We start from the raw sequence: 12,795 nt of genomic DNA, 5'->3' as shown, positions 1-12,795 counted from the left end.
GTTTTATGTACAACTGATACCTCCCGCGTTAGTCCAAAAGGTTTCAGTTATGTTGCAGTAGAAAAAGATGAAAATACCCTTGCTCTATGCCTGTACAAAGTGAAAAGAGGGCTGCCCCTTTGCCCAGACGTGAGTGCAATAAATGGCAAAACTGACCCTAAGAGAAAAAGCGACAAGGTAACAACAAGGCTAGTGTGATACCATCAGAATTGCCAAAGTTAATGGTTATTTTCTCCATTTTAAGTTCTTTCACTACAAAATATTTCCGTGATTACAAACACCCTGCAGGTACGTGTATTAACTTCAAAAATAGGCAGTTACAAAAAAAGTTGGCTGGAAATATGGTATTTGATGGCCATTTTTAAAACCGACACCAAAGATTACACAGAGGATGTTTTCAGAGTGGCTCCGCTTCTCAATACATTCCTAGGTCGTAGTCCTGATCTGTGCCAAAATTCATGCTTGTACGTAAAACCCTACGTTTTCCACATATTCGCTGAACTAAATAAAATCGTAATCCAACACCTTAGCACTATTTAATTTGATCATTCGCACCAGTCAAGCAGTCGTGCTGGAGCAGTTTTATTGTCCCAATGGATGGGGCTTTCTCCTTTTGCCCGTTTTTGTTGTATATGCAACTGTAAAATTCACTCCTTACTTTAATACTGTAATAATGAAAAATGACATTATAGTAAAAATGGCGACCTAAAACTAATGCCACAATTCACAACAATGTAAAATAGAAGTAGTGAACAGCAGATCAGAGTATGAAAAAGTCAGAAAATAAATGCATACATCACAGTAAAATCTGCAAGTACTCTATACGATAAAAATAAAACAAAGGCAAGGGGTGTATGTAAATTCGAAATACCCAGGTAAAGGCAGTCTCGCCTGATGTTGTGTCTGCCTTTTGTGCGGATTTCTGTAGTACCCCTTAACAGGAACCTCTACTAAATCTTTTCAGTGGGGAAAAACTACAGTATGTACAATGATTGAGGACACAAAGTATTGCTAAGATAATTGGTTTGAAAAATACATGATAAAATATTTAAAATCTAACAATTTTTTTCCAGACACAAACAGCACTCTTCAATGACATAAACATGACTGACCACGTACAATTCGAGGTTAACATTTCACCAACACTAGGTCGGTTTGACCATTCCTATTTGAAAGCCCTTCATAGGGGTTTTTTATGACCATTGGTAAACTCACGCCGAGAGCCATTGCATTCTGCACCACAATAGGCAGAATGCACCAAACTTCTTGAGAGAAGTTCCACACTACCCCTGCGAGACAGCGTGCAAATGGTTGCAATATTGACAATTTAAGGACCCTACGTACTACAAAATATAGGTATTACTGAAGGCATCTCAACCGGTAGGACCAGTACAAACAGCACAGTTTTCGATCAACCTCACCCACAAAATGATTCGTAAAAAGTTCCCATACTCAGACACAGTTTCTGACATGACATTTCAAAACTGGCTCTCAGTGTGGTCATCGTCAATGGCTATCAGTATTGCCTTTGGCCATTACCGGTTACCAGACCCAAAGCCTGTTTTAAACCTCATGCTTTCACCTGTTCTATAGCACACTGTATTCCTTGATAAGAAAAAAGCTTGCTGAGGATTAAAGAGCACAGCAAACTGGTGATAATAATGACTGACAAATTTCCTGTTAGTGTCAATGATGAAATGAAATCTACTTCACTTTTAGTAGAAAGTGTGAACCAAGAACACAACCACTTTCAAGAAAACACATTCACAGGTACCACATCAATACTGTACATAAATATTATGCTTCTGAAATGTAGATATCAATTCACAAAGTCACTATTGCTATGGAAGAAAGAGATTACACTAAACACTTAAAATTCAGTTTTTGTCAATGGAAATATGAACAATTACATGTACCAATATCAAAGATTTCAAGATAAATGCACTTGTAACTTAAATGCACACCTTAAAATTTACTTGAGTAAATATTATAATTATCTATAAAGTTATACACAAACACATGAACAGCATGATTGACTCTCTCAGGACGCTTCTAAATTGATGTACTGAATTAAGACTAGGTGAACAATCATACACTAGCTTAAAACTGGGTTTATGCTACAGACCAGTAGATTGATGTTGAACTGCAGAATGTCAAGCAATGGACTACTGTCAAATCTACTAGGGTGTGCATGAACACAAATGCTACATCTCTTCAAGGGCCCAATTTTATGACTGTGCTTGTTTGCTGTAAACAAGGAACGTTGGCTAACTGTGAAAGAAAACTGTGTGCAAAGCGTTAATTGGGGTTAGCACACAACATGGCCTTATCTATGGATTCTACGATGAGCACAGAATTTCTGAGCTAGTGCTGTAGGCACAGAATGGTCGAGTATAAATTCATTGAGCGTGCAGCCTTGAAATACCCGTCCAGGTGGGCCAATGAACAACTGTGAGATGGTTCAGGCCATTGCTCATTTTGACGATGCAATCAGCTAATGCGCAGACATGGTCCTTGAAGCAATTCAAAGCCAAGTCGCTAGAGCTACCGACTGCCAGCATCTCTAACAGAAGTTGCAATTACATGTCTTGCACTGCACACAGCTCACACAATAAACCAAGTTCATTCCACGATTGGAGATGATTTTACACCATCTCGATGGTGACTTCTTTATTTCATCGCACGAACTCTAAGCGACTTGATATTAGAATTAGCAGATGCACATGGCAAAAAGCTTGTTTTAACCCCCCAAATAATTTATCCAGTACAAAATTATGGTAGGTGGGTTTGCACAGTTTTCTATTTGTTATTCAATTCCTTTTCAACTGTGGTGCTCCTGCTTTGGTCCTGAATAGTCCTGAGAAAGAAATTCATTTACAACACCTATAATTACATGGAATATGATATGAAGATGAACATATTTTCTGCCTTCTGAGAAGAGGGCTCTTCCTTTATTATTTGAGGGGTGCACACTGATGAGGCGTTGGTTCAACAGAGGGGGCTGTTCTTGATCTCTTGGTGTCTTGTCAGTGAGCCATAGCTTACACTCTGGTGGCAGATATTGCCTGCAAGATGAGAACAAGGAATAGAATCAGAGTGCAAGGAGAAAAGGAAACCGAGGATGCAGAAACATTTTTGCTGAAGCAGGGATGCTCTTAATCCAAAAGTCTCCAATACAACTTTTGGTGGAAGCAAAATTGTTTCAACTGTTGGTAAAGAGTCACTGAATCCCCCAAAGTGATTTTCGCCTCTGAATTAAGCCCACACAATCCTTGGGAAGAATGCATTAACGACATACCTCTTTAGAAAATCCAGCAAGTGATGTCAAAAGGGAAATAAGTCTAAAAAATAAGTCTGTGTGCGACAGCTGCAGCTGTAGCTAGAAAAAAACAAGTGTGTCTATGGAAGCTATCGGCCGGAGGCTTTTGACTATTTCTAATAGACGTGTGCGCTGCTCCGAGCCACAGCCAGTAGATTCTGAAAAGGCTCACCATGAGCCCAAGATCTATGTGACAGAGATTCGTCAACACGGTAACATCACTCCATGCCAAAGGTAAAGGCGCTGAATATGAACTACATGGAAGCTTCGTGTTCAACACCCAACTCACTCTACACTGTGGTCCCATGTGTGGCCGTGTCCGAAACGGGCTTCCAGAGCTACGGCTAGGTCTAGTGTCTGTGCATCTCCGCACATTTCAAATGGAAGGAAGACCTAGACCAAGCTCTAGACAACAGTTTGGGATGCAGCTTGTGTTACCACACAGGGGACATTGTACCTATACAGAAAGGCAGCACCGTGACCTAGCAGATTCACATTGCCAGCACTAGACAGCACTGCGCATTGAACACGCACGGTTTCTTTACCCTCTCCCGCCCCTCCCCTGACTTATTCCAGCGATTCCTTTTCCATCTTTCATTAGCTCACAACGGCATTACATTGATTAGATAAGATCAAGACCCTCGATCAGCACATCAGCTACAGCCTGAATTACCGTAGCAATTCCTGTTCCCACCTTGGGATGTACAATTTAGCATCCCTTCTCAAGGGTGTGGTCTTCATGGATGACAGCAGAGGGTCTTTCACCTCATCCCAGGCAGGGGCACATCAATCTCAATGACCAACAAATACGTAGTACGACTGTCATCCAAGTACTGTAAGTTAACGTCACTTGATTTTTAGCATTGTGCCACCGGCTCTCCCACTGGGCCCAAAGTCTAAGTGGATGCATACCTCGGTGATGTTGACACCAGTCATCTTCTCCACCAGCTGGGGCACTCGGTTCATGATATCCATCACCTCTCCGGTCAGCTTGGTGGCTCCCACGTCACCCTTGCCACTGGACACCATGGTGACCTTGTTGACCTGGGCCAACGGGGCAGCGACCTCAGCTGCAATCTAGAGGTTGTAAGTCAGAAGTAATGCAGTTTAACACAGAGCTAATCTTCATCATCTTTTTCTACTAAGAATATGTCCAACTCACAAGCTGATTCCTGGAGTCTTTTTTACAAGAGATAAAAACTGTCAGTTTTCAGAACTGGGAAACACACAGCCAATTATTATCAAATTCAATTGTGATGACAATCTGTATTCCCTCAAATCAATTGAAGTGTTTGAAAAGATGGAATTTACAATATTGCCTTTCATCACATGGTTCGTCTTCTGTCAGAGAGAAACAAAAATACCACCCATCCAAATAATGCTTTTTGAATATACAACCTGAAAAATATCCTCTTATTCATCGAAAGGCATTTTTCACAGTGGCAGACTTCCCAAACTACAGTAAACCAGCAAAGTTGTGAGATCATCCGATTGGAGTGTGCGATGACATTCAAGCAATGTAGTTTTTCAGTTTGCTTTGGACTGTAAATACTCTATTTGCCAATGCAATCTGTGAATTTGTTCAAAATATTTACAAGGTATTAGGCAAGCTGCCGACAACCATCTGAGAACTTTTCTTAAGTGCGCAAGATACCAACCTTAGGCAATGTTTCCAGCACCATGTCCACCATGGCAGCATCCTGGTAGTCTTTCCAGGCGTCCGCCTTCTTGGCCATCTGCTCTGCCTCTGCTCGGGCCTTCTCCTCAATGGCAAAGGCTTCAGCTTCACCCTTCAGCTGCAAAACAAATGATGTGGCCAATGCATGAAACCAGTGATGTGCCACGAGTTTGGAAAACAGTATTCGGCGGGTGAAACAACATTTTAAGAACTAGCAATATTCCTTTACTTCATTAAAAATGTACTGAGCCACTCTATGAAATGTAATGGGGTTTTAGAATGATCACGTTTAGTGGACGAGCAAACTAGCTTTAAGTTTGTCAGATTTTTGATTGTCTGGATGTGTTTGCACTGACAAACACGGACCTTTCACTGGCCTTACCTTGACAGCTTCTGCAGTTGCTTCTGCCTCCATCACAACACGCTTCCTGCACACCAGAAACAAGCACAGTAATGCAGTTATGTAACACTGGAAAGGAGGATTGGATGTAAAGGAACAGTGTTCTGACAGTGACTGGAAGCCCTGCTCTCTGCACTGAATTCCACCATAAATGGGCGTGGAACATGCCAAGTCTGAGTTGGTTTATTTCTGTGAACCGGCCCTTTCCATCGAAGGGAGGGTGTTCAGCAGCAAAGTTCCACGTCCCTAGAGTGTTCCATGGTTACACAATGCCAATAAATGCATTCTCCGTGAAAGCCTTGACCAATGACTCTGTGCTATTCTGCCAGCAGGGAGCCTACTCTGACTTACATGTTAGCATCGGCGAGCGTCTCCAGGCGGTACTTCTCGGCTTCGGCCGGCTGCTTGATCTGGGCTTTGAGCTCCTTCTCTCGGCGAGCAATCTCCTGCTCCTGTACCTGGATCTGCTGGGTTCGCTCCACCACACGGATCTGCATCTCCTCTTCCCTGATCCGCTGCTTGGTCTTGGCAGCCTGAAACCAATGTTATATAATTTCTTCAGGATTCTGTGACTGGGTGACAGTGCTGCAAATCCCCAAAGCTTGGTGGCACTGACATTGCCCTATTCCGACACGTCACACTTTTCCAGGTGACGACAGCCACCCTATTACGCCCCTTTTTTCCCCTTCCACCCCAAAAAACTCCAATGGGCAACAGCCACTCCCTTAGCACCTCAGACCTGTCACCTACATCCACCTGAATTGTCATAATTTTGTCACCTATGTCAAGAAAATAACGATAACAATTAAAGTCAAACTGATCAGCAATATGACTGTCAGTTCAATTTCACATTCTGCCCCTCAATGATGTAATATTGCATACCTCAACAATTTCTATAATTGAGTACAATTGAGTAGAGAAAGTGTTAATTATTCTGTAGAAGTTATGACTTCCTTATGATTTCCTTTTAAAAGCTCCAGGTAAGTACAAAGCGCACAATGCCAACAAGACGTAGCTCAAAAATCATCAGTTATACATATGAATGTAATAGTACCACTTAGTCGTTGAAACTCTCGTGACAGCCAAGCATGGGTATTTTGTATAGCCCCGTGGCAATAAGGTCTAACGCATGTTAACTCTAACTGCCCAAGGGCTGCTGGTGGTATCCCTCCCTAATCACACAAACTCCAACAGCTTGAAATCAAACTCCTACCTTACAGTACCCAATCACACAGACTCCACCAGAACTCTTCCTGTGACTTGCTGTACCCAATCAGACAAACTCCAACAGGTCTTTACCTGTGTGATTTTGTTTGATTGGGTACAGCAAGCCCATTGCACAGTACAAACAGTATGAACAGGCAGTACCAAATCAACTCGCACACCATCATTCTGCATATCCATCCCCAACTGCTGGGATCATTGTGGTCAGAAACAAGGAAGACTGTCCTTCTTAAGGTAATTATTATATAACATCACATGCAAACACCTTACTGGTGTTGAAATTTGACTGTTTAGGGATTGTTAGGGTTAATAAAATTTATGAGTCATGAACACAGTGCATTAAAAAAAAATTCAAAAAAATTTGCACAATACTATGCACAACACTAGCCATGCGCTTGTTAAGATTTTGTTCATACCTAGTTTCCATTTTGTGGATGTGCAATTTTTCGCAAACAATTAATCAATCCACAACGTTCAGTTATCCACAGTGTGGTCAAAGTCTGCCCCACCTATCAGCCCTGCCTACCTGCAGGTCGTAAGCAAGCTCCGAGTCGGCCTTCTTGGTCTGCACCTCCATGTCGTAGGCAGCCTTCTTCAGCTCAAAGTCTCTCTTGGCCTTGGCGATTTCAATGTCGTTGGCATATCGCGCAGCCATTCTCTCCTCCTCGGCACGCGCCTCCTGCATGTCAGGAATTCAAGACATCAACACAGCATTTTAAATTGCCGCATTCACTTAATGCACATCCTACACCTGGAAAGCATACGTACATAGGAGTTGTAGGGGGTTGAATGCCAATTGTCAGAGGTTTAGCATAAACTATGAGTGCAGAATACTTTGTGTAGTACACAATGCACACTTCCCAATCCGTTGTCTCTGGTGAACCTGGTTCATATCCCTCCCTGTCCAACAAGTGAAAAGGGTCTTCAGTTCTTATCTGATTGCATTCCCTTCCCTCTTTGATCACTAAATGCCAAAGTTTACTGATAAAGTGACCGACCTTAATGCCGGAGTCTCTCTTGGCTTCTGCTTCACCTATCCTGGCGTCCCGATGGACCTCGGCAGTACGAGCCATGCCCAAAGCTTTTAGATATCCCTGGGGGAGAGACGCAACATGCAAATGAGCAACCACACACTGGGGGAGCATGGGACCGATGTCATTATGGTGCTTATCAGAAAAAGACTGCTCACTTGACTGAAAGGGGGAATGCGGACTGCTGGTTAGAGTTTGCAACTCATGACCAGCCGGTGAGGTGTTCAAATCCAGTTGGTTACCACAATGCATGGCCTTGAGGAGAGTCCCTTCAACCTCTTGTAGTTTCGTTCACTGTTTACACTCACTGATGCATACAACCATTATTATTTGTATTATCAACATAACTGCTTCCTCTCATGTGAAAAGTTAATTAATCTTACTTGTACGGAAACAGATGTTGCTCTTGAATTGAAAGTGAATGGCAAAGGCCAACTGCGAAACCATTTCTGCTTTGGACTTACATTGTCATCTCTCACATCCTTGAGGGTGTAGCTGACTACGCTGATGCCCATGTTGACTAAGTCGGAGGAGGCCACCTCAAACACATTCTTGGCAAACTTCTTACGGTCCTTGTAGATCTCCTGTGCCAAGACAGAAAAGGCTGCTGACACCACACAATTTTACAAAAAACCCATCTCTTGAAAAATATGCTTTGAGTAGAAGACCCTCAACCAGCAGCATTCTGGTCAAAGTTTTGGAACAAATTTTTAAGAATGAATACAGACAAAAACACGAGACGCACCTCAACCGTCATGGTTCCCATGATGGCTCTCTGGTGGCCCTCCAGTGTCTCCATGGCAACCTGTTCCACCTCCTGCTCAGTTTTACCAAGGAACTGTTGGCAGGCCTGCAGGAGCATGTCCTTGTTTTGCCCTTGAACTTTGACCTGCAGGAGACAACGCAAAGGTTGACTGCCAATTCCCTTGTCCACTGTCCACCTTGTCCACGGACTTGGTCGTGGATTTTAGCTCAAGGAAGGACAAGCCCTTTGAAATCTGTGCCAGGCAAAGATTTTGGGGAGAGTGGTATATCGTTACTCACCTGGGCAATCCCAGTGACCGATACGGGCACACCAAGGCGGGTGTAAACGTTGGCGGTGTCAATCTTCAGTGTCATGGTGTTCAGGGACAGCTTCTGGACTTGCTGAATGCAGGGCCAGACAAAAGTGCGCCCTCCAGAGACAAGAAGCGGTTTGGAGTGGCAGCAACCTTTATCAGAATGGATAATATTTTAGAATTATGTTGAACTCTAAACCATAGTTCCCATAAACATCTGAATGAATGCAACAAAACGTACCGCAACAATGTTTACCACATGGACTGTGGAACAGTCATTCTGTTGCACAGTGCAGGACAAGCACTGCCCAATGCTGCCGACACAATTGGGCATCCCCATGCTGACCAGTTGGACAAAGTTGGGGCCGTAAACAAAGTTGGATGTTTACATGAAACTTGAAAAAAGAAGAAAAAAGTGCCCCTGAAACTTGTGTGTACTGTTAAATTCCACACTACAGTTTACTGCGTTTTACTTTGTTGTTCACCTTTTTTGAAGGAGGGTTAATGTACAATGTACTCACAGTACAATGTTCACAGAGACTTTTTGATATGTACGATGTGCACACTGAGCAAAGATTACTACAACGGCAGTTGATACTTTAAAACATTAATCATTGGCAATACCATGTACACTTCGCACAGACCTGGTCTTCTGTTTAGATCTGTTTGTATAGTTTTTCAGTGACCGTCCAAAACTCCCCTAGCAGCGTCGGACAGGTTTCTTTTTTCACATACATGTAACTGAAGGACTGACAAGTCACTTCTAATGAGACTGTTATGGAAAATGTGAAATTCTTACAAATGTTGGCAGCTGAAGATATGCAAATGTACAATGTATGTCACTGCCATAGCAGCACAACCCCAACATTTCGGTCGTTAGAGTTTCAATCTCAAAATTAAAATAAGGCTATTTCAAATGCTTTTTAGATTTACATTACAGACTACATGTAGCTTAATTTTCAATCTCGACCTCTTTTTGAGTGTGATTTTTTTTCTCCCCAAAATGTACTTTTCAGACAAAATGTCTCACCAAATCAACAGGTACAGTACTTGTACTGTCCTACTGACCTCATGCAAAGAGCAGAATGACGTGAGCACTATGTAGCTGAATTAGCTACTCATGTATGATGCATGCCTACAGTGCACTAAAAATCGTGGCCCTCCCGACTTAAAAAAATCCCCTTCCGACTAATTTTGTACCAGCATGTCCAGTCTGAGCGACTTCATGTAGAACCTAAAATTAATTTTCAATAGGCAAACCAGACACTTAACACACATAACAAGCTGCAGAATGACACTCACCCTCTAAAAGTGGATGCAGCCTACATGTACTTTGAAGTTTTTGACCAAGGGCCACGAAAGAAATTTCACAAAAAAATACCCGAAAATTCACTACCCACATGTGTAGGAACATGGTCCGAATGGTGTGTCAAAAGTGTAGGGTGTGGGCTAACAAATTTCACAAACAAACATAGGCCTCGCTTATCACCACCTGACCACAATTTGAATAAAGGTTTGCACATTCTCGCATTGGGGATGACGTCACTGAGTCTTGATTCTTCTCTCTGATTGGTCAGTTGGTGGCTATTCCATATTTCACTCTCGAAACTCAATGGGGCAAAAATAGTGTCGCGGTCTATGGGGGAAAATCTAAATTACTGACTGAACCTTTACATCAAATGTGCCTGAAATTTCACTATTAACATGTATATGCTATGAATATCTGCCCTACTGCACTGAAAAGGTTTCAATTATTTTTATAGTGTTGCAGCAAAAAAGGAGGAAAACATGCAAATTTATCACGGTAAAAAGTGAAAGGAGAGTTGCCCCTTTGTCCACATGTGAGTGTAATAAATGGAACAACCTCCGACCGCGAAAATGCCAAAGCTCAGGCCTACGCCAAGTTATGCCATCTACTAGGCCTACGCCCTACTTCATCTTTGAGAGGTTTTGTAAATATCTTGTTCAAGCTATTCATCTGGTCCATGGCCTACTTGAATTTCAAGGTGAAAGTTGGCGGTGGCCATGGACCATGGCGGTGGCAGTAAGTGAAGAGTATCGTGTAGCCTATTTTGCTATGTCAGACGAGTCATAGTTGCGCCCCAAATATTGCATGGGTGATTTCACACAATGGTAGAAAGGCATTGTGGGAAGGAAAAAAAGAGCAAACATTAAACCTTTTGCCTTCCTACTTTGAGAATTCAAAGTCCCTACTCCGTGTGACTTCAAGCCAATACCATTTTCAGAGCCGTCGAGACGATGAGGGGTCAAGTGACGTAATGTTCAACGACCTTATTTAAAAGATGGCGAGTGTGAGAGCGAGCCCATTAGATTGAATGGACAAAGGCAAAAAGACTGGAAAATACCTCAATATAGTGAGTGATATCATCCAATAAATGGTTTTTAGAAAGCGGAAAGGTAAAGAATCATGCTCGTGTGCAAAAGAAATTGCGCCCACGATGATAAGTGGGTGCGACGAAATGTTCAATACGCCGACAGGAAATTGCCCATACGGATGTGTAGCTAAGGATGGATCGGGAGTGAGAGTCCGTGCCACACTAGTGGGGCTAGTAATACTCACCATGCTTGGGCTGAGCCCAACTGCAGCACTACAGTTGGGACTGTGGACAGACACTAAACATATAATAGTTCGGGCGTAGGCCTAGCCACTACGTAATGAAATGAAGACAACGTCCAACCTGGCTTAGGTGTAGGCCTAACATAACATTATTTTGGGAACCGTCATTTTTCCCAGCTTAACCATATTAACCCACCGTCATGACCGTAGCTCAGCTCAGACATGGAGGAAAAGATTCTTCTTTAGGCCATAAAAATTTCAAATACTGCCACAGTCATGTCAGTACGCTCACCTGAGACTACCATAGCCTCGTTGGGACCGCAAACCTCGAAAAACACCATTTTGGGGTCTTCTGACAGCAACAAAGGCTTTCAAAGAGAGACGCTGTAGGTCTTCACTCAAGGAAAATTTTCCATTACATACATGTATATGTCAACTCCACCTAGCCCCTAGTGATCAATAATAAGTCGATCTATTGATTGATCAATGCGTATTGCCGGACACATCTACATAAGTACATGTACACACCGTGGTCATCGTCGCGTCACCTGGCGCCCTGCGCGCGATGCGCGAGGTGTACGTACGCATGTCACGCATGTACAGTAGTACTGTACATCATTGGGCGACTAGTCTTGGTCCAAGACGTCAGTGATCCATAGTTGTTTTATTCCTGTTGAAGAGCGCCCTCGCACAACTAGTTTTTACTTACGGGTGCACCCTGGTAATTAGGCCAGAAATATGTCCGCCGAGCTCATTAATAAAAGTTATAGACTCAAAATATTCTATATTAGAGGGTCCTGAGAGCCATGGAACTGAGGAATTCAAAAAATATGAGACTGGACCTCTGCGCCGGACTCGGGGCTTCCAATTCTGAGCAATTTGGATGCAATCGGGTATGAAAGTGGCACTATTTGAGCCATTTTGCTGAGGGAGGGTTTCTCAAAATGGCTACTTTTCTGGACAGGGACATTTTCTGCATTTTAGGGGTGGTCTGCTTCTGGTGAAAATTTCTCAAAAATTCATTGGTCAACCCCCCGAAAATTGAAAGGAAAATGAAAGAGGACATGTGGAACATCATTTTTCTGTGCAGCCTGAACACCTGTGAGAGTTGTGAGTATTTTTAAAATATTTGTGAAGTATGGGGATTTATCACTGCTGTCTATGGGAATTTACTTGTAGTGGTGCACCCTTACTCTCACTAACACGAGCTGGCGCACTGTCTAATTATCAGTCATTGGGGGCGCACTATGCACGGTGTCCGCTATGCAAGCACTGACGTCTTGAAACCAAGACTAATGGGCAACACGCGTTTAACAATACATTACAGTAGACTGATTCGCGGTCTCTCCTTTCTATATATACAAGTCCTAATCCTGAAAACATTTACCATCAGAACCTAAGTTCGAACAGCTTCAAACTTTTGCTCTCTTATCAAACAATTTTGGTTTCACTCAAGAATGGACCTCTACTTACCTCAGGGAACCAAAGTAAAGAATTTGACGCCTGC

At 42.8% G+C, this 12,795-nt stretch overlaps 1 protein-coding gene across 2 annotated transcripts; it reads right to left on the bottom strand.

The window, feature by feature from the left end:
* Nucleotides 1-535: 535 nt before the first annotated feature.
* LOC147797476 (flotillin-1-like) lies at nucleotides 536-12,778 on the bottom strand. Of its 2 annotated transcripts, none has more exons than XM_087143146.1 (11): nucleotides 12,762-12,778; nucleotides 8,697-8,863; nucleotides 8,398-8,541; nucleotides 8,117-8,236; nucleotides 7,620-7,715; nucleotides 7,148-7,300; nucleotides 5,749-5,930; nucleotides 5,380-5,425; nucleotides 4,978-5,115; nucleotides 4,232-4,396; nucleotides 536-3,065 (listed from the first exon to the last, which is right to left on the bottom strand). In XM_087143146.1, the coding sequence occupies exons 2-11, from the start codon at nucleotides 8,769-8,771 to the stop codon at nucleotides 3,042-3,044; spliced, it is 1,143 nt and encodes a 380-aa protein (XP_086999272.1). In that variant the 5' UTR covers nucleotides 8,772-8,863; nucleotides 12,762-12,778; the 3' UTR covers nucleotides 536-3,041. The 2 variants fall into 2 exon arrangements, with proteins under 2 accessions (XP_086999272.1, XP_086999271.1); XM_087143145.1 differs by lacking the exon at nucleotides 12,762-12,778 and adding an exon at nucleotides 11,581-11,815.
* Between the last annotated feature and the right edge of the window lie 17 nt (nucleotides 12,779-12,795).

The sequence above is a fragment of the Acanthaster planci genome, linkage group LG11 (genome assembly GCF_054643075.1).
Source record: "Acanthaster planci isolate LZ-2023a linkage group LG11, COTS_SCS, whole genome shotgun sequence".
Taxonomy (NCBI): Eukaryota; Metazoa; Echinodermata; class Asteroidea; order Valvatida; family Acanthasteridae; genus Acanthaster; species Acanthaster planci.
Note: the sequence above shows the minus strand (reverse complement) of the source record. Positions and strands in the feature narration are given on the sequence as shown.